The 23,134-nt window shown below is 37.9% G+C and overlaps 1 protein-coding gene across 2 annotated transcripts in view; it reads right to left on the reverse strand.

Annotated features, from left to right (window-relative positions):
* Positions 1–11,744: 11,744 nt before the first annotated feature.
* IRAK4 (interleukin 1 receptor associated kinase 4) overlaps positions 11,745–23,134 on the reverse strand; it is a gene marked incomplete at both ends in the record, with an annotated part of 32,439 nt that continues 21,049 nt past the window's right edge. For both annotated transcript variants that reach the window (XM_080706440.1, XM_080706441.1), the window contains 3 exons: positions 11,745–11,780; positions 12,364–12,522; positions 22,316–22,378. In XM_080706440.1, coding sequence (XP_080562566.1) covers positions 11,745–11,780; positions 12,364–12,522; positions 22,316–22,378 — 258 coding nt within the window. The remainder of the gene's footprint in view (positions 11,781–12,363; positions 12,523–22,315; positions 22,379–23,134) is intronic.

Genomic DNA, 23,134 nt, shown 5'->3' on the forward strand with positions numbered 1-23,134 from the left:
ACCACACTCTTAGCCTTATTTTATTTTTTTAAAAATTTGAAACAGGGTCTCACTAAGTTACCAACAGCCTCACTAAATTGCTGACATTGGCCTCAAACTTGAATCTTCTGTCTCAGCCTCCCAAGTATTGGAATTACAGGCAATAAAGTAAAACCATCCTGCTTTTACTTTTATCTTGAGACAGGGTCTTGCTAAATTACACAGATGGCCTTGAACTTAGTAGGATCCTACCGGTTTAGCCTCCCAAGTAGCTGGAATTCTACATGTGCCACCATGCCCTGATGATAATATCCTTTGATTCACAAAAACATTTACTTAGGGCCAATTTATTCTTTTTTCAAAAAGATTACTAATGTTTTGAATATTGAATGCTATATCTAAGATATTGTTGTTTAATCTAATATCACAAATATTTATACCCTTTTTTTTCTCCAGAGTTGTAGTAGAGTTTTAGTGCTTATATTTAGGTATTTCATCCTTCATGAATTAATTTTTTTGCATATGATGTGAGGAAGGAGTCCAATGTCATTATCTTGCATGATGATACTAAGTGTTTCAACACCATCTGTGGAAAATATTATTCTTCTACCCTATGGAAAAATTTCCATGCATTGCCCATATATGCCAGTTTATTTCTGTCCTCTCAGTGCTGCCATTGATCTATATTTCTATCTTTATGACAATGTCCTACTATCTTGATTATCAGTTTTACAGTAATTTTTTTTTCTTTTCTTTTTTTTTTTTTGTGGTACTGGGGATGGAATCCAGGGTCACTCTACCTCCGAACTACATCTTCAGCCCTATTTTTATTCTTTATTTTGAAACAGGGTTTCACTGAGTTGCAAAGAGCCTTACTGAGTAGCTGAGGCTGTCCGTGAACTGCAATCCTCCGGTCTTAGCCTACTGAATTCTGTGATTACCAGCATATACCACCATGCCTGGCTAGTTTTGCAGTAAGTTTTAAAAATGGGAATGGTGAGTCTCCCAACTTACTATTTATTATTCTGTGTTATTTACATTTCCATATAAGTTTTGTTTATTGATAAAAAAAAAACCAGTTGGGGTTTTACTAAGGTTTGCACTGAATCTGTAGATATTTTCGTGAAGCACTGCCATGTTAATATTGTCTTCTAATCCATGAATATGGGATGCCTTTCCATTATTTAGATCTTTAATTTTTGTTCAATGCTGACTCACAGTTTATAGTCTTTTTCTTTGATTAAATTTATTTCTAAGTATTTGTTCTTTCAGATTTTATTGTAAATGACTTTATAATTTTTTTTACAGATTTATCTTATATAGTGCAACTTTGCTGAATTTACCTATTAGCCCTACTACTTTCTTTTCCTTGATGTGTGTGTGTAGACTATTAGGGTTTCTATATTTAAGATATGTCATTTTTAAATAGTTTGTTTTCTTTCTAATCTGGACTTCTTTCCTTCTCTTCTTTTCAGTTTATTTCTTTTTCATCTCTGTAACATCTCCTTTACCCATCTTTTCCTTCTCCTTGTTCTTTTGTTTTGCCTGATATTCCTGGATAAAATCTCCAGGACACTGAATAGAAATGTTGAGAACAAGCCAAGTGTGGTGGTGCACACTTGTAATCCCAGCACTTGGAAGGCTAATTCAGGAGGATTGCAAGTTTGAGGCCAGCATCAGAAACTTAAGGAGGCCTTCCACAACTTAGTGAGAACCTGTTTTAAAATGAAAATAATAAAATGGGGCTGAGGGTATAGCTTGGAGGTACAATGCCCCTGGATTCCAGCCCCAATACTACAAAAATAAATAAAAAAATAAAGAAAGAAAGAAATGGTGAGAACATCTTTGTCATGTTTCTGGTCTTGAAGAAAAAGTTTTGTCTTTTATCAAAGTAGACACAAATATCTTTATCTTTCTTTCTTTCTTTTTTTTTTTTTTTTTTTGGTGATACTGGAGTTCCTGGAAGCCCTTTTACCTCCGGGCTACACTCCCAGACCTATCTTTTACATTTTTTATTTGGAAACAGGGTCTCCTAAGCCAGCACGCGCGGCTGGCTTCAAACCTGCGCGATCGTCCTGTCTCTGCCTCCCAAGCGCGGGGATTACAAGTGTGCACCACCACGCCCGGCCACAAATATCTTTAAAAATATTAAACCAAACATGAAAGAGATTATATAAAGAGAACAATAAACTAAACCAGGTAGAATTTATTCTGGAAATGCAAGTTTGAGTCAACATATTAAAATCAATCATAAAAAGGGTGCTGGATCTATCAACTGCATTGTCTGCATCTGTTGATATGATCCTTTTAAATTCTATTAAAATGGTACATTATATTCATTAATTTCTTTTGAGTTTAGGTGATGCTAAAGCTTATTAGTCAAAGGAACCTGTTTCTCTTTCTCTCTCTCTCTCTCTCTCTCTCTCTCTCTCTCTCTCTGTGTGTGTGTGTGTGTGTGTGTGTGTGTGTGTGTGTGTGTGTTGCTGGGGGTGGACCCTAGTTGTTCTACCTCTGAGCTATACCCCGTCCCTACTTTATTCATTTAGTTTTTGAAATAGGGTCTCATTAATTATCTGAGGGCTTTGCTAAGTTGCTGATGCTGGCCTTCAACCTGCAATCCATCTGTCTCATCCTGCAAATATTGTCTTAGTTGTTGGTGTTATCATCACTTCCTGACTTTTTTTTTCCTAATAAAATCCTAGAGAAGGACTTTGTACTGTTATTTTATGTGCATTGTTTTTGACATTCTATCACTACACCCCCATCCTATTTTATTTATTTTAAAACAGGGTCTCAATGAGTTCTAGAGGATCTTGCTAGGTTGCTGAGGTAAACCTGCAATCTTCCTATCTTAGCCTCTCAAATATGAGATTACAGGCCTGTGCTGCCATGCCTAGCTATGTCCATTGTTTTTACAAGTGCCCAAACCATAGAAAGTGATAAGTAAACATTTGTTCCACTAACTCTTTATGTGGGAGTATTCTGTAAAATGACTTTTCCTAATCTCAGCAGAGGAATAGGATCTTAGTATTAATTTTAGAGATTCATTGCTATTGCCTCCACATTGGCTATTTTTGAGACTAGAATCTGAATTAAAAAGCCATTCCTACATGTGTCCATTCTTGTAGTGGACTAGCTTAAATACATATGGATTCCTGAAATCTTTAGCCTTCTTATAAGGAATCAAAAAGTAGACAATAAATACTTTAAGAAATCTTAAATTTTCCTTAATCATAGTGTCAAAACATTGACTACATGTTCCTTACACCTGTTTGTCCCTCACAGAACATACTATGAGAAACTTAGAACTGAAACATTTTAGTTGGCCAATTAGCAAATCATTAGACTAGAAATGTTTGTTCTTTTAGGAAATGAGGTAGGCCATGGTTTTCAATCATGGTATCATTACTCATTAACTTTCCAAATCAGTTGCTGGACTCAACATGAAAATACTAAAGTTTACATAATTTGTATAAACTTATTTTTTTTCTTTTAAATTGTTTTATTGGTGCATTATATTCGTACAATATATTGGGGTAAAAAACTTGTGTGTACAAACATGTACTCATCACTGATTTAACCCCTACCCAATTCCCACCCGATTCCCTCCCTGTCCCTCCCTCCCTTGCTTGGCTTAGTGGTTGACTTCGACATATTGTGTGTTTTAGAGATTTTCCTCTTCCCCCGTCCTTTCTCCTCCTTTAGTTTGTCTTGTTTGCTCCACTATAGGATTTCCTCTTTCAAGAGTTCCTCCTATGACCCATTTCTCCCTAACTCTCACATATTAGGGAAAGCATCTGATTTCTCATGTTTTGTGACTAACTAATCTCACTTAGCATAATGTCCTCCAGTTCCATCCATTTCCCTGAAAATGATGTAATTGAGTTGTTTTTTTTTTTTTTTTTGATGGTTGAGTAAAATTCCATTGTGTACATATCCCACAGTTTTGTAATCCATTCATCTGATGATGGATATCTTGGCTGGTTCCATAGTTTGGCTATGGTGAATTGTGCAGCTATGAACAGAGATACACATGCATTAGTTTGGTAGTTTGGTTTCCTTTCTTTTGGGTATTGCTGGATCAAATGGTAGATTTGTTCCCATTCTTCTGAGGATCCTCCATACTGTTTTCCAAAGTGGTTGCACTAATTTGCAATCCCACCAACAATGTTTTAGAGTTCCCACTTCTCCACATCCTCGCCAGCATCTGTTGTTGTTTGTGTTTTGAATGATTGCCATTCTAGTTGGAGTTAGGTGAAATCTCAGGGTAGTTTTGATTTGCATCTCTCTGATTGCCAATGATGTTGAGCATTTTTTCATGCATTTATTGGCCATTTGAATTTCTTCTTTCATGAAGTGTCTAGTTCGCTTACCCATTTTGTTATTGGATGCTTTGTTTTCTTAGTGTTGAGTTTCATGAGTTCTCTGTATATTCTAGATATTAGTCCTCTATCAGTGGTATAGGTGGAAAAAATCTTCTCCCATTCTGTTGGCTCTCGATTAAGGTTCTTCACAGTTTCCTTTGCTGAACAGAAGCTCTTCAGTTTCATGCAATCTCATGTATTGATTCTCCTTTAAATTTGTTGTGCCTTTGGGGTCTTGTTGAGGAAATGTTTATCTGTGCCTATGTGTTGTAGTGTTGGACCTGTGCCCTCTTCAAGGAGCTTCAAGGTCTCTGGTTTAATTTCCAATTTTCTGCATATGGTGAACCAGTTTTGCCAAACCATTTGTTGAAGAGGCTATCTTTTTTCTAGTGTTTTTGGCCCCTTTGTCAAAAATCAATGGGCTGAAAGTGTGTGGACTTGTTTCTGAGTCTTCTATTCTGCTCCATTGGTCTATGTATCTGTTTTTGTGCCAGTACCATGCTGTTTTTATTACAATAGGTTTGTAGTATAAAGTCAGGTATTGTGATTCCTCCTGCATGGTTTTTGTTGCTGAGAACTACCTTGGCTATTCTGGGCTTTTCGTTATTCCGTATAAATTTAAGGACTGATTTTTCTATGTCTGTGAGGAATGATCTTGGTAGTTTAATGGGCATTGCATTAAATCTGTAGATCACTTTGGGGAGGATGGCCATTTTAATGTTATTTATTCTGCCAATCCATGAACATGGAAGATCTTTCCATTTTCTGAGATCTTCTTCGATTTCTTTTTTCAGTGTTTTATAATTTTCTTTGTAGAGGTCTTTTACCTCCTTGGTCAAGTTTATTCCTAGGTATTTTATTTTCTTGTGGGAGATCCTCAGTGGAAGTGTTTTCTGAATTCTTTTTCAGTGGATTTATGGTTGGTGTACAGGAAGCTTCTGATTTTTTAAGATTCATTTTATATCTAGATACTTTGCTGAATGTGTTTATCAGTTCTATAAGCCTTTTGGTTGAGTTTATTGGGTTTTCTAAATATAGTATCATGTCATCTGCAAATAGTGGAAGCTTGAGTTCTTCTTTTCCTATTTGTGCTCCTTTGATTTCCTTTTCTTGCCTTATTGCTCTGGCTAGAGTCTCTAGTACTATATTGAAGAGAAGTGGTGATAATGGACATCCTTGTCTCATTCCAGTTTTTAGGGGGAATTCTTGAAGTTTTCCCCCATTTAATATGATGTTGGCAGTGGGCTTATTGTAGATTGCCTTAATAATGTTGAGATATGTTCCTTCTATTCCAATTCTCTGCAGTGTTATCATAAATGGATGTTGAATTTTATCAAATGCTTTTTCAGCATCTATTGAGATGATCATGTGGTTTTTGTCTTTGATTCTGTTTATATGATGAATTACATGGATTGATTTTCATATATTGAACCAGCCTTGCATCCCTGGGATGAACCCTACCTGGTCATGGTGTATGATTTTCTTTATGTGGTTTTGAGTGCGTGTTGCTAGTATTTTGTTTAATAGCTTTGCATCCAAGTTCATCAGAGTTATAGGCCTGTACTTTTCCTTCCTTGAACTATCTTTATTCGGTTTGGGTATTAGTGTGATGTTGGTTTCATAGAATGTATTTGGGAGAGTCCCAGTTTTTCTATTTCCTGAAATAGTTTGAGTAGTATTGGGGTTAGCTCTTCTATAAAGGTTTTATAGAATTCACTTGGAAAACCATCTGGTCCTGGGCTTTTGTTTGATGGTAAGCTCTTTATTGCTGTTTCGATCTCTTTGATTGTTATTGCTTCATTTAAGTGTTCTATATCTTCTTGACTTAGTTTAGGAAGGTTGTATTAATCTAGGAAGTTGTCGATTTCCTCCAGATTTTCCATTTTGTTTGGGTATAGTTTTTCAAAGTAGTTTCTGATAATCCTCTAGATTTCTACGCTGTCAGTAGTAATGTCTCCTTTTTCATCCCTCATCTTCATAATTTGGGTTGATTCTCTCTTTTTTTTAGTTAGGTTGGCTAGTGATTTATCAATCTTGTTAATTTTTTCAAGAAACCACCTTGGTTTTGTTGATTTTCTGTATTTTTTTTATTCTTTATTTCGTTAATTTCTGCTCTAATTTTAATAATTTCCCATCTTCTGCTGGCTTTGGCGTTCAATTGTTCCTGATTTTCAAGGGCTTTGAGGTGTGTCATTAGGCTATTTATTTGAAGATTTTCTGTTTTTCTTATGTGAGCACTCAGTGCTATAAATTTTTCTTTTAATACTGCCTTCAAAGTATCCCAGAGGTTTTGATATGTTGTATCTTTATTTTCATTTGTTTCTAGAAATTTCTTGATTTCACCTCTTACATCTTCTATGACCCATTCTTCATTCAGAAGTGTGGTGTTCAGTCTCCACATGTTTATATTGTTTCTCTGGGTCTTTGTATAGTTGATTTCTAGTTTCATTCCATTATTGTCTGAAATGACAGAGAAAAGTATGTAACATTTTTTAAATTTGCTAGTGTTCATTTTGTGTCCCAGGATGTGATCTATTTTGTAGAAGGTTCCGTGAGCAGCTGAGAAAAATGTAAACTCCGCTGTAATTGGGTGAAATATTCTGTGTCCAACAGGTCCATTTGGTTAATGGTGTTCTTTAGTTCTGAGGCATCTTTACTGACCCTTTGTCTGGAAGATCGGTCTAGTATTGTGAGAGGTGTGTTGAAGTCTCCCAGTATTATTGTGTTGGGATTTATGTGTGACTTCATGTCACAAAGAGTTTGATTTATGAAAGTAGCTGCCCCTATGTTTGGGGCATATATGTTGATTATTGTTATTTCCTCTTTCTGGACTATTCCTCTTACCAGTAAAATGTGACCTTCTTTGTCTCTTCTAATAAGTTTGCGTTTGAAGTCTAACTTGTCTGATATTATAATTGCTACTCCTGCTTGTCTTCAAGTACCATTAGCATAGATTACCTTGCTCCAGCCCTGTACCTTGATTTTGTTCCTATCTTTACTTGTAAGGTGTGTTTCTTGTAAGCAGCAGATGGATAGATTCTGGCTTTTAATCCATTTTTCCACTTTATGTCTTTTTATTGGGGAGTTGACGTCATTTACATTCAGTGTGATTATAGAGAGATAATTTTTAATTCCCAACATGTTCAGATCTTATTTCTGTTTGAGATACTGTTTATTCTTCTTTGCTTAGTTGGCTGCTGGATGGGAATTCTTGTTTCTTTGGTTCTGGCCTGTATTACCCATTTCCTCTTTGTAGTTAATCTCTTTGAGTATTTTCTCTAGTGCTGGTTTTGAAGACATAAATTCCTTCAGTTCCTGTTTGTCAAGGAAGCTTCTTATTTCCCCATCTAATTGATAGATAATTGTGCTGGGTAGGAAATTTTTGGCTGGAAGTTGTTTTCTTTCAGAGTTTAGAATATGTTACTCCATGCCCTTCTGGCTTTCGTGACTTGGTTTGGGAAGTCTGGAGTGATTCTAATTGGTTTGCCTCTGAATGTCACGTGGTCTTTTGTTTTTGTTGCCTTTAAGATTCTCTCCTTGGCTTCCACATTATTCATATTGACAATTATGTGGCGTGGGGATCCTCTTCTCTGATCCTGTCTAAAGGGAGTTCTATAAGTTTCCTGGACCTGTGTATCAACATCTTTTTCTATTTGGAAAATTTTCTGCTTCACTTCCTCGAAGAGATTATTGATCCCTTTGGTTTCACCTTCTTTTCCCTCCTCTATTCCAATTATTCTTAGGTTAGCTCTTTTAAAATGGGCCCAGATTTCTTCAATGTCAGATTCCTGCTGTCTGATTTTTTTTTTTAATTAGAAACTATGCGTTCATTTTTGGAGTGTTCATCTTCAAGTAGCGAGATTCTATTCTCCATGTTATCTAATCTGTTGATTATACTTTGAATTGAGAACTTTATTTCAATGATTACATCCTTTATCTCTTTTAGACTCTCTGAATTTTTTTCGAAAGTCCTCTATTATTTCTAAAGGTATTTTTCTGATATTATCTTCTAGAGATCTCTGGATTTCTGTGTTATCAGATTCTGATGTTGTGGGATTGTGGGCATTCACTGCTCCATTGTTATTTCTCTTTCCCATGATTTTGGAAGTTTGTGCCTTCTCTGGGTTCTTCCCTAGTTCACTACAAGTTCACTTAAGATGGTCTGGATCTCGAGTCTGTGGTATCTCAGTCACCACTACTCCTTTACCGGGTTGTATCGCAAAGTCTCAGACCCAGGGAGTCAATCGAGGCTGCTTAGACCATGGGGGGTGCCAAGTTGGGCATTCTCTAGTGGGGAGTTGTGACTATGGTGTAATATCTCTGCCACCGCCAATCCCCCACTGGGTTGCACTGCTAAAATCTCCGACCCAGGGAGACTATCTGTGCAAATCCATGGGAGTGCAGTACTGGGATTTCTCCCTAGGGGCCACAATTTGACTCACGGTTGTTGAGTGAGCTGATGGAGCTGTAGTGAACTTGGTGGATTCGCTGCTGCCGCTGCTGGCAATATGACACCACTGCCACGCCCTTGACCGTGATGCTGGCATATTTCTTCTGTGGTTTTGAGCTCCGCTCTGAGTCCCTGCCAGGTGTGCTGTGCCCGGCCCTTGGGAGCTTTAGATGTTCCCTGCATCAAAAAAACTGCTGACTGCCGCCCGGCTGTTCAGCACCTGCTCACCTCGGCTAGCTGTCCACCCCTCCTCTCTGGAGCCTGGTGGCTGATTGAGTGCGTTGGTCTTCAGCCATCCGGTGACCTCACCGCTGCTGCTGGCAGTAATGCGCTGCTGTCACGTCCTCGGCCGTGAGGTTGGCATAGTTCTTCTCTGGTTTTGAGCTCCGCTGAGTCCCTGCGGGGTATGCTGATCCCAGCCCTTGGGAGCTTTAGATGCTCCTTGTGCCAGAAAAGCTGCTGTCTGCTGCCCGGCTGTTCAGCAGCGGCTCACCTTGGCTTGCTGTCCACCCCTCCTCTCTGGCACCTGGTGGCTGGTTGAGTGCATTGGTCTGAAGCCGTCCGGTGAATTCGCCACTGCCGCCAGCAGTAAGGCGCTGCTGCTGCATCCTAGGCCGCGAGGCCAGCGTACCTCCTCTCTGGATTTGAGCTCCGTTCTGAGTCTCCCTCCTCTCTGGAGACTGGTGCTGTTAGGGAAGATGTAGGCCGCACCGCTCCACACCGCGGCTCTGGCCACTCCGGCTTCTCTGCACCGCGGCTCTTCTTGTAGAAACTTATTTAAGAGAAATAGTTATATTTGACAAGTTGAGACAAGAGGATCACAGGTTCCTGGCCTGCCTCAACAACTTAGTGAGACCCTGTTTCAAAATAAAAAAAAAAAATAGCCAGGCGTGGTGGCACTCACTTGTAATCCCTGCACTTGGGAGGCAGAGACAGGAGGATTGCGCAGGTTCGAAGCCAGCGACGCGCGATTGGTTAGGAGACCCTGTTTCGAAATAAAAATGTAAAAATAGGTCTGGGAGTGTAGCCCGGAGGTAGAAGGGCTTCTAGGAACCCAGTACCACAAAAAATAAATAAATAAAAATAAATAAATAAATAAAATAAAATAGGGCTGGTGTTATAACTCAGAGGTAGATTGCTCCTAGGTTCAATCCCCAGTACCACCAAAAAAGAAAAACAGTTAAAAATCATATAAAAATAATTTTGTCACTACTATAGAAGGTCTCTCACTCTCTACAATAAAACAAACTACGAAGGACTAGGGACTGATGAAAAGAGAAATCCAGTTAAAACCAGTAGACTACAGCCCCTCGCATACTCAATAATTTCCACATAATTTTTGAGTAGAGGCGACACCTATATGTCTGATGGGATCATCACAGGAGGGAATCATCATGGGAGACTCTGCATTCATTGTCTTTTCTTTTCTTTTTTTGGTACTGTGGATTGAACCTAGGGGCATTCTACCTCTGATCTATACCCTTTAGCCCTATTTTTTATTCTTTATTTTGAAACAGGGCCTAAGTAGCTGAGGTTGGCCATGAACCCATCTGCATTCATTTTCTATTGCTGAAAAATAAATTACCACAAACTCAGAGGTTTATTGGAACCCATTTATTATCTGAAAATTCTGTATATCAGAAATCCAGGCACAGTGTAGGCAGGTTCTCAACCTGAAGGTCTCACCCATTGTCACCGGGGCTGTGGTATCATCTAAAGGTTGCATGCAATACTCTTCTTTCAGGTTATAGGCAGAATTCAGTTTCTTGTGGTTGTACAACTGAGGTTCCTTTTGTTTCTTGCTAGCTGTCAGCTGAAGGGTAGCTCTTATCTGCTAGAAGACATCCTTAGGTGCTGGCCAATGTGGCTGTCTCATAACATGGTATTTGTCTTCAAGGCCCATAGGAAGATCTCTCTGACTTCTATAAGGGTTCACATCTGACTTGGTCAGACAAATTCCAAATAATTTCCTTTTCATCCTCCAAGTTAGCCAATTAGAGCACTTACAATCAGCAAAATACCTTCAACTTTGCTTAATATAATCTAATAAGAGTCATCTCATCATGGGATATTTGATTTGTGATAAATGATATTGAAAACAGCATACTGTAAACATGATCATACACACACACACACACACACACACACACACACACACACACACACATATATATGTACGTATGTATATATATTTTTATGTGGTACTGGGGATGGAATCCTGGGGCATTCTACCTCCAAGCTACACTACCAGCCCTATTTTTATTCTTTATTTTGCAACAGGGTCTTACTGAGTTGCAAAGGACCTCACTAAGTAGCTAAGGCTGTCCTAGAACTATGATCCTCCTGTCTTAGCCTTCCAAATACTGGGATTACAAGTTTGCGCCACCATGACCGGCTTGATGATCCCATATATACATACATACATGTATGAATGTGTGTATGTGTGTGTAGCAGGATTTTATAAGTGCATTTATAAACTTTAAATGTTATTATCACTTTACTATTTACACAGTGCTTGTATACATTCTGCCTCATTTGATTTTAATGACTATCTATTAGGAAGGCAAGGACTAGCAGATATTGGTCCAAAGTTATAGGTGTAAAAAACTGTTTGTCCAAAGCTTTACAGCAGATTAAGGGCAGGATCAATTGAAGAGGGCTTTCCATACTATGGCTTGTATTCTTTTTGCTGTTCTTGTAGTTTCACGATTGGTGATGTTCAAAGAGGGATTACAACAAGAACTGAGGTTGATACTAAGTGGGAAGGAATGCGTGTTGATAAGGTTTCTCTACTTTTATTTGTTTTACCCATTGTAGGTTCATCACATGCTTTAATAGCCACTGTGTTACGTTATGCTGCCTTGTTATTTGTAAAGAACATTTATAAAAAATAGTTTAAAATGATTTAGATAGTTGTATCTGAAAATGCAAGAGCCTATTTCAATAAAAATTTAAGAAGCTGTCATCTCTTCCAGCAGCTGTTGAACCTTTTAAAGAGGAAGACAGAATAAACAAAAGAACCACATTATAGAGTTAGAGTATGCTTAGAAAAAAATGACAAACCCTATCCCTTTCTTTCTTTCTTTCTTTCTTTCTTTTTTTTTTTTTGTCTGTGTGTGGTACTGGGGATGGAACCCAGGGCATTCTACCTCTGAGCTACATTCCCAGCCCCATATTTTATCCTTTATTTTGAAACAGGGTCTCACTAAGAAGCTGAGGCTGGCTGTGAACCTGTGATCCTCCTGTCTCAACCTTCCAAGGACTGGTATTACAAGGGTGTGCCACCACACCTGGCTCCCCTTCACTTTTTATTCTTTATTTGTGTGTGTGTGTGGTACTGGGGATGGAAACCAGGGGCCTTCTATCTCTGGGCTAAATGCCCAGACCTATTTTCTATTTTATTTGAAAATAAGGTCTCACTAAGTTGCTGAGAGCCTCACCAAGTAGCTAAGGCTGGCTTTGAACCTCTGCAATCCTCCTGTATTAGTCTCCCAAGTACTGGGATTACCAATGTGTGCCACTATACTCGGCTTCCCCTTCACTTCTTAAATGAGTACAAAAAACTAGTACCTTCTTAATGTCTGGTCTCTTATTTTTCTTTTCATGCAGACATTGACTAGCAACACAGTACATAGCTTCAACTGAAGTGGAATCAGCATCATTCATCTTCACATCAATATAATCTTCAATTGTCTTTTCTTCATCTTCTATTTCTTCTTTAATATCTAGCTTTAAAACAGTGTTAAATTTTGCTAAGAGCCTCAAATAAAATGTGAAATAAATGAGCATTAAATTATTTAAATTTATCTGCTTTGTAATAACATGTACTCTCATTTAATTATCTTTTTTTTTTTTGTGGCACTGGGGGTGGAACCCAGAGGCTTTCTACCTCTGGGCTACACTCCCAGACCTGTTTTATATTTTATTAGAAACAGGGTCTAAGTTGCTGAGAGCCTCACTAAGTAGCTGAGGATGGCTTCGAACCTGTGCGATCCTCCTGTCTCAGCCTCCCAAGCATGGGGATTACAAGCGTGCGCCACCACGCCTGGCTTATTATCTTCTTTTTAACCTCATCAGGATATAGGTTATAAAGATATATAGGACAAACACTAAGTAAGACAATATAGATTTACTTCATTTAAACTCCCTAGATACTTTCAGGCACTTGTCCTTTACTTTTTGTATTTGTAATGAGCCAATTGCTCATGTGCTACCATTAGCAGCATTTAATAGGGAGAAACACATCGCTTCTTGATGTGCTTCTGGTAGTGCAATTCTAACTTCTGGACCTAGACAATCCTTCCTGTACCTGTGAAACTTTTCTGTAGGTACTCAGATTGCTGAGTCAAAGAGAAAAAGGAGGTGGTAAAGAGGAGAATCCATGATGAGTAACAAGTAGGGAGAGAAGTGTAGGACATAACAGCATGGTGGCCCCAAAACCCCTAAGTCTGTGTCCTGAGACCGATGAGTAATATGACCTTATCTGGAAAAGCTGTATCATTAAACATGTACTTAAATATCACAAGATGAGATCATCCTGGATTATACAGATGACCATTAAGTCCAATGACAGTGTCAATACATGAGACAAAAAGAGGAAGAAAAAGAGAAGACAGTGTGCTCATGGAGGCAGAAACTGAAGTGATGGGCCTTCCACCCAGGAATGGCGCTAGCAGCTGGAAGAGCAAGGAAAGATTCTTCCCTGGATCCTCCAAACAGACCATGGTTTTGCCAATACCTCCATTTCAAATGCTTGGCATCCAGAATTGTGAGAGAATAAATTTCTAACACTTTAAATCACCTAGTTTGTGGTAACTTTTACAGGGCTCAAGTAAACTAGTACAGATAAAAAATATTATAGAACACAGAATGACACATAACAGAAAACCTTCCAAAGGATGAATCTTGAAAGTGGGCAATGGCAGAAACTAGTATTAGAATAGCTCATTAGAGGGTCAAACTCTTAGCTATAATTGTATTTAAATCTGATTACTTTCTAGTCACAGCATATTCTTCTTAAGACCAAGATATCCATCAAGATGAATGGATTATAAAACTATGGGATATGTACACAATGGAATTTTACTCAGCCATAAAGAAAAACAAACTTGTGCCATTTGAAGGGAAATGTATATAAGTGGAGAACATTATGCTATGTGAAATTAGCCAGCCACAAAAAGTAAAAAGTCGGATGCTCTTCCTAATATGTGGAAGCTAGGAAGAAAATAGAAGCAACTCTAGACAGAGAAGGAGAATCCATAGATGAGCAAATAAGGTGACCTAACTGAAGAAGATAGGAAGGGGGTAGAAGAGAACACCTTAATGTACATGATGTACATTCACAAATATATCAATTACTAAGTCAAACATGAAAAGGAGGGAGGGGAAGGGAATGGGGAAGGTATTGGGGAAGGGCTAAATGAGTAATGTGTGCATGTATGCCTCTACCATCTTGTACTGCATAAGATGTATGATTACAATGCACAATAAAAAAAAAGAGCATATGGGGAGTGTTTTAAGAGAAACAAAGCAACAGGCAGACAACTCTACCCTTTCTAGTTAACTCTTAGAATTTGAGCAATGTATTACTAAGTTGACTCTTAAAAAAATACTGGAAAGGTATTAGGAAATGGGAATACTCTGATGTGCCAATCTGAGTGCAATTTGTTATGGGCTTCTGAACAAAGTATTTGTGCACTGTAAATAAAGTAAAAGGCTTTTTTTTTTTTTTTCCCCTTGGTGGTACTGGTGGTGGAACCCAGAGGCTTTCTACCTCCGGGCTATACTCCCAGACCTATTTTATATTTTATTTGGAAACAGGGTCTCACTAAGTTGCTGAGAGCCTCACTAAGTAGCTGAGGCTGGCTTCGAACCTGTGCGATCCTCCTGTCTCAGCCTCCCAAGCGTGGGATTAAAAACATGCTTCACCACACCCGGTGAGTAAAAGCCTTTTTTAATAACTTAAAAAAAAGAATGAGTGAACAGTATAAACTTCCCTGAAGATTTATGATGTTCTCTGTTAAATAATGAAGTGTAAAGTCTGTGACTAAGGGAAACACATCAAGTGATATGTGCATGTATGTTTGCCATCACTTTGAACATCCTGGTGTGTACAAATACAATGCACCAATAAAACTGTAAGAATGCAAGAGAGACTAATTTTCTGTATTTCATCCTTACCCAAACCAGAATTTTGAGGTTGTTATGTGCTCTGAAGGGGAAAAAAGTTTTAGATAGTAGGATGAGAAAGTTAGGTCTCTAGACAGGCAGGCCTTGCCTAAAAAGTATAAGCTGAAAGTTAGTGAAACGGTGGGCTACATCTTTAGGCTTCTGTACCACTATTTCCCTGACCTGTATTTTTAATATATATGTTTTCTCTGTAAAGCTCATTTTACACGAAGAGTTTTATCTACGTCCATACAAAAATGGCACTTTCAGCCCAGGCTTCTCTCTTGACCTCAAATAAACACTTGGCTAGAGAACTGCATTTCTCTGATTAAGACAAAGTTTTACTTTTTAATGTCCCATAGTTTGTTCTGTTAAGACACATAAATTAGAATAAAATCAGTGTAGTTATTTAATTTATTTTAAGAAAAATTTATGTAGGATAGCAAATATTTCCATAAGTCTTAAATTTTATAAAGAGATTCTTGAGTTCTTAATTTGTTTTTGTTTTTTTTTTTTGGTGATACTGGGGTTCCTGGAAGCCCTTCTACCTCCTGGCTATATTCCCAGACCTATTTTTTACATCTTTTTATTTGGAAACAGGGTCTCCTAAGCCAGCGTGTGCGGCTGGCTTCAAACCGGCGTGATCCTCCTGTCTCTGCCTCCCAAGCGCGGGGATTACAAGCGTGCGCCACCACGCCAGGCTTGAGTTCTTAAATTTATGACAGAGAGATCTCTGGGAAGATGGCGACTGAGAAGAGCAGCATTTATGAGTCCCGCTAACAATCAATCTCTATTGCCACAAAATCAGCGCTTTTCATAGCCAGAAAAAAAAACATCAGCAGAGAAATAAAAACTGTAAATACAAGGGACAAAGAAAAAGAAGACTAGAAGAACAATAAGAGACCAGAAAATAAACCAGCCCGCATTGCGGCAGCGGAGCCGCGCCAGCGCAATCTTGCCTCGCAGCACCAGGCTCCAGAGAAGAAAGGGACTCAGAACGGAGCTCAAAACCAGAAAAGAAATACGCCAGCCTCACGGCCAAGGGCACAGCAGCAGCGCCATATTTCCAGCAGTGGCTGTGAGTTCACCACGCCCGCTACAGCTCCAGATCTGCTCATTAAACAACCCACCAGGCTCCAGAGAAGAAAGGTAAACAAGGAGCTGAAGCAAGCAGCTGCAGATCATTTGGGTGTAATTCAGCAGTTTTTTCAGTGCAAAGAATGTCTAAAACTCCCAGAGGCCAAGTATATCACACCCTCCAGGGACTCAAAACGGAGCTCAAAACCAGAATAGAAATATACCAGCCTCACGCCTGCCAAGGGTGTGGCAGCATCGCCATATTGCCAGCAACAGCGGCGAGACAACCAGGTCCGTGACAGCTCCAGATCAGTGCACTCAATAACCATAAGTGAAATTGGGGCCCCTACAGGAGAAATCCCAGTACTGCACCCCCAGGGACTTGCGCAGCTTTGATAATCTCCCTGGGTCTGAGATTTTGCAGTCCAACCCAGTGAAGGAGTAGTGGAGGCAGATATACCACACCCTAGATGCAGCTCCCCATGGAAAAACACCCATCCTGGTACCCCCATGGTCTTACGCAGCTTCAATTAATTCTCTGGTTTTGAGACTTTGCAATACAACCCAGTAAAGGAGTACTGGTGACTGAGATTACCACAGACCTGAGATCCAGAGCACCCTAAGTGAAGTCGCAGTGACCCAGGGAAGAACCCAGAGAAGGCACAAACTTCTGAAATCATGGGAAAGAGAAATAACAATGAAGCAATGAAAGCCCACAACCACACAACATCAGAACCTGATAACACAGAAATTCAGAGATCTCCAGAAGATCAAATAAGGAATATAACTGTAGAAATAATACAGGACCTTCTAAAAGAATTTAGAGAAAGTTTAAAAGAAATAAAGGATGCAATCATTGAAGTAAAGGCATCAATTCAAAGTAAAAACCATCGATTAGACCACATGGAGAATAGAATCTTGCTCCTAGAATATGATCACTCCAAAAACAAACACATGATTTCTAATTAGAAAGAAAAATCTGACAGCAGGAATTTGACATTGAAGAAATATAGGCCCATTTTAAGAGAGCTAACCTAAGAATAATTGGAATAGAGGAGGGAAAAGAAGGTAAAACCAAAAGGATCAATAATCTCTTCAAAGAAGTAATAGCAGAAAATTTTCCAAATATAGAGCAAGAGGTCGATACATAGAGCCAGGAAACTTATAGAACTCCCTTTAGACAGGATCAGAGAAAATGTTCCCCATGCCACATAACTGTCAAAATGACCAATGTAGAAGCCAAGCAGAGAATATTAAAGGCAACAAAAACAAAAGACCACGTGACATTCAGAGGCAAACCAATTAGAATTGTTCCAGACTTCCCAAACCAAGTCATGAAAGCCAGAAGGGCTTGGAGTAACATATTCCAAACTCTGAAAGAAAACAACTTCCAGCCAAAAATTTCCTACCCAGCACAACTATCTATCAATTAGATGGGGAAATAAGAAGCTTCCATGACAAACAGAAACTGAAGAAATTTATGTCTTCAAAACCAGAGCTAGAGAAAATACTCAAAAAGATTAACTACAAAGAAGAAATAGGTAGTACACACTAGAACCAGAGAAACAAGATTTTCCATCCAGCAGATAACTAAGCAAAGAAGAATAAACAGTATCTCAAACAGAAATAAAATCTTAATATGTTAGGAATTAAGAATTATCTCTCATAATCACACTGAATGTAAATAGCCTCAATTCCCCAATAAAAAGACATAAAGTGGCAAGATGGATTAAAAACCAGAATCTATCCATCTGCTGCTTACAAGAAACACACCTTACAAGTAAAGATAGGAACAAAATCAAGGTAAAGGGCCGGAGCAATGTAATCCATGCTAATGGACCTCGAAGACAAGCAGGAGTAGCAACTATGATATCAGACAGATTAGACTTCAAATGCAAACTTATTAGAAGAGACAAAGAAGGTCAAATTTTACTGGTAAAAGGAATAGTCCAGAAAGAGGAAATAACAATAATCAACATATATGCCCCAAACATAGGGGCAGCTACTTTCATAAATCAAACTCTTTGTGACATGAAGTCACACATAAATCCCAACACAATAATACTGGGAGACTTCAACACACCTCTCACAATACTAGACCGATCTTCCAGGCAAAGGGTCAGTAAAGATGCCTCAGAACTAAGGAACACTCTTAATCAAATGGATCTGTTGGACACATATAAAATATTTCACCCAATTACAGCAGAGTTTACATTTCTCTCAGCTGCTCACGGAACCTTCTCCACATCCTGGGACACAAAATGAGCACTAGAAAATTCAAAAAATGTTACATACTTCCCTGTGTCATTTCAGACCATAATGGAATGAAACTAGAAATTAACTATACGAAGACCCAGAGAAACAACATAAACATGTGGAGACTGAACATCACACTTCTGAAGGAAGAATGGGTCATAGAAGATGTAAGAGGTGAAATCAAGAAATTTCTAGAAACAAATGAAAATAAAGATACAACATATCAAAACTTTAAAGGCAGTATTAAGAGAAAAATTTATAGCACTGAGTGCTCACATAAGAAAAACAGAAAATCTTCAAATAAATAACCTAATGACACATCTCAGAGCCCTTGAAAAGCAGGAACAATCAAACTCCAAAGCCAGTAGAAGACAGGAAATTATTAAAATTAGAGCAGAAATTAATGAAAGAGAATAAAAAAATACAGAAAATCCACAAAATCAAAAGCTGGTTTCTTGAAAAAATTAACAAGATAGATAAACCACTAGCCAACCTAACTAAAAAAAAAAGAGAGAATCAACCCAAATTATGAAGATAAGAGATGAAAAAGGAGACATTACTACTGACAGTGTAGAAATCCAGAGGATTATCAGAAACTACTTAAAAACTATACCCAAACAAAAGGGAAAATCTGGAGAAAATTGACAACTTCCTATATATATACAACCTTCCTAAACTAAGTCAAGAAGATATAGAACACTTAAATGAAGCAATAACAATCAAAGAGATTGAAACAGCAATAAAGAGCTTACCATCAAACAAAAGCCCAGGACCAGATGGTTTTCCAAGTGAATTCTATAAAACCTTTATTGAAGAGCTAACCCCAATACTACTCAAACTATTTCAGGAAATAGAAAAAACTGGGACTCTCCCAAATACATTCTATGAAGCCAACATCACACTAATACCCAAACTGAATAATGACAGTTCAAGGAAGGAATATTACAGACCTATAACTCTGATGAATTTGGATGCAAAACTATTAAACAAATACTAGCAACACGCACTCAAAACCACATAAAGAAAATCATACACCATGACCAGGTAGGGTTCATCCCAGGGATGCAAGGCTGGTTCAATATATGAAAATCAATCCATGTAATTCATCATATAAACAGAATCAAAGACAAAAACCACATGATCATCTCAATAGATGCTGAAAACGCATTTGATAAAATCCATCATCCATTTATGATAAAAATACTGCAGAGAACTGAAATAGAAGAAACATATCTCAACATCATAAATGCAATAAGCCCATTGCCAACATCATATTAAATGGGGAAAAACTTCAAGAATTCCCCTTAAAAACAGGAATGAGACAAGGATGTCCATTATCACCACTTCTCTTCAATATAGTACTAGAGACTCTAGCCAGAGCAATAAGGCAAGAAAAGGAAATCAAAGGAGTACAAATAGGAAAAGAACTCAAACTTTCACAATTGGCAGATGACATGATACTATATTTAGAAAACCCAATAAACTCAACCAAAAGTCTTATAGAACTGATAAACAAATTCAGCAAAGTGTCTGGATACAAAATGAATCTTAAAAAATCAGAAGCTTCCTGTACACCAACCATAAATCCACTGAAAAAGAATTCAGAAAACACTTCCACTGAGGATCTCCCACAAAAAAATAAAATACTTAGGAATAAACTTAACCAAGGAGGTAAAAGATCTCTGCAAAGAAAATTATAAATAAAACATTGAAAAAAGAAATCGAAGAAGATCTTAGAAGATGGAAAGGTCTTCCATGTTCATGGATTGGCAGAATAAATAACATTAAAATGTCCATCTGTCCAGAAGTGATCTACAGATTTAATGCAATGCTCATTATACTACCAAGATCATTCCTCACAGACATAGAAAAATCAGTCCTTAAATTTATACGGAATAACAAAGGCCCAGAACAGCCAAAGTAGTTCTTAGCAACAAAAACCATGCAGGAGGAATTATAATACCTGACTTTAAACTATACTACAAACCCATTGTAATAAAAACAGCATGGTACTGGCACAAAAACAGATACATAGACCAATGGAGCAGAATAGAAGACTCAGAAACAAGTCCACACACTTTCAGCCAATTGATTTTTGACAAAGGGGCCAAAAACATACACTAGAAAAAAGATAGCCTCTTCAACAAATGGTTTGGCAAAACTGGTTCACCATATGCAGAAAACTGGAAATTAATCCCACTTTTTTACCCTGCACAAGAGTCAATTCAAGATGGATCAAAGATTTGGAAATCAAACCAGAGACCTTGAAGCTGCTTGAAGAGGGCACAGGTCCAACACTGCAACACATAGGCACAGATAAACACTTTCTCAACAAGACCCCAAAGGCAAAAAAAAATTAAAAGGCGAATCAATATGTGGGATTGCATGAAACTGAAATACTTATGTTCAGCAAAGGAAACTGTGAAGAACCTTAATAGAGAGCTAACAGAATGGGAGAAGATTTTTGCCACCTACCACTCTGATAGAGGACTAATATCTAGAATATACAGAGAACTTATGAAACTCAACACTAAGAAAACAAAGTATCCAATAACAAAATGGGTAAGCGAACTAGATACTTCATGAAAGAAGAAATTCAAATGGCCAATAAATGCATGAAAAAATGCTATCACTGGCAATCAGAGAGATGCAAATCAAAACTACCCTGAGATTTCACCTAACTCCAACTAGAATGGCAATCATTCAAAACACAAACAACAACAGATGCTGGCGAGGATGTGGAGAAGTGGGAACTCTAAAACATTGTTGGTGGGACTGCAAATTATTGCAACCACTTTGGAAAACAGTATGGAGGATCCTCAGAAGAATGGGAACAAATCTACCATTTGATCCAGCAATACCACTTTTGGGTATCTACCCAAAAGAAAGGAACCCAAACTACCAAACTAATGCATGTGTATCTCTGTTCATAGCTGCACAATTCACCATAGCCAAACTATGGAACCAGCCAAGATGTCCATCAACAGATGAATGGATCACAAAACTGTAGGATATGTACACAATGGAATTTTACTCAGCCATTAAAAAAAAAAACTTAATTATATCATATTCAGGGAAATGGATAGAACTGGAGTACATTATGCTAAGTGAAATTAGTCACAAAATGTTAGAAAATGGATGCTTTCCCTAATATGTGAAAGCTAAGGAGAAATGGGTCATAGGAGGAACTCTAGATGAAAAAGGAAATCCTATATAGGAGCAAACAAGACAACCTAAAGGAGGAGAAATGAGGGGAAAAGAAGGAAAATCTTTAAAACACACAATGTACTTAAAAATATCGAAGTCAACCACTAAACCAAGCAAGGGAAGAAGGGATGGGGAGGGAAAGGGGTGGGAATTGGGTAGGGGTTAAATCGGTGATGTGTACATGTATGTACACACAAGTTTTTTTACCCCAATATGATGTATGAATATAATGCACTAATAAAAAATTTAAAAATACTAAAAAATACAAAGTAAAAAATAAAATACTTATCAAAAAATTTAATGACATAAATAAGAGCATGATATATAGTTTTACTTATCATTTAATTAACCTACTTAAAATTATCAATGAAATATGATATAAAAATTAATGTTTTATGATAAGCTTATAAATAAATAAATGCTCTGTAGTATAAATAGTGAACTTTTATTCGTAATTCTATTCTAATACAAATTTGAATACAGTTATTTCTTTCTGAACCGAAAATGCTTTTAGCAACCACTCTGGAAAGTAACAAAATAAAGGCAAACTAGAGAGGACCTCAGAAACCATTTAATTATATTCCCATTTTATCCACAAAGAAGCTAGAACTAAGAATGTATAAGTGATTGCTCTAGGTTTTACAGACACTTGTGAACTGAGATCAGAAATACATAATGCTCTTTCTATATGCTGTTATGTATTGCCAGTGGAAAGAATTCTGATAGAAATGTCATTTCTAGATGCTAAATTTGCCCATATACATTTACACATGCAAAGAAAAAAGGATTAGAAAAAAATTGCTCTGTCAATTACCAATAACTGAGGTTCACGGTGTTCGTCCACAGCTGGAAGTCCAGTTATTATTTCTAATAAAACCTATGAAGACAAAAACAATGCATCAATACAACACTTAAGGCATCACAGAGAAACTAGAAGAGATATGGGTCATGATTATGATTAACAATGTGTGTGTGTGTGTGTGTGTGTGTGTGTGTGTGTTGCTGGGGATTGAACTCAGGTGCATTCTACCTCCAAGCCACAGCCCAACCCTATTTATTTTTTATTTTAAAATAGAGTGTCACTAAGTTTCTGAGTCCCACTAAGTTGCTGAGACTGGTCTGGACCCCATGATCCTCCTGTTTCAGCCTATCAAGTACTGGCATTACAGGTGTGCACCACTAGCTAGCATATGGCTTTTAGGTATGAAAGCAGAAGGAACATGATCTGTGACCACTTCTCATTAACTTTCCATCATGAACATACTGGATCCCACCATGCCCATAGTAGTTCTTCCCTTTTCTCTTCTCTTTTCTCTTTTGTTCTCTCTCTCTCTCTCTCTCTCTCTCTCTCTCTCTCTCTCTCTCTCTCTCTCTCTCTTCCCTCTTCCGTGTGTGTGTATGTGTGTGTCTGTGTGTGTTGTGTGTTGGCGATTGAACCTGGGGCAGTGTACCTTCAAGCTCTATTTTATTTTTTATATGGTAACAGGGTCTCACTAAGTTGCTGAGAGCTTCAGTAAGTTTCTGAGACTGGCTTCAAACCTGTAATCATTCTGACTCAGCCTCCCAAATACTAGGATTACAGGTATGTGTCATCACACCCAGCTCTTAAACAGTTCTATTCTATTGACAAACA

The sequence above is a fragment of the Muscardinus avellanarius genome (assembly GCF_963383645.1).
Source record: "Muscardinus avellanarius genome assembly, chromosome: 11".
Classification (NCBI taxonomy): Eukaryota; Metazoa; Chordata; class Mammalia; order Rodentia; family Gliridae; genus Muscardinus; species Muscardinus avellanarius.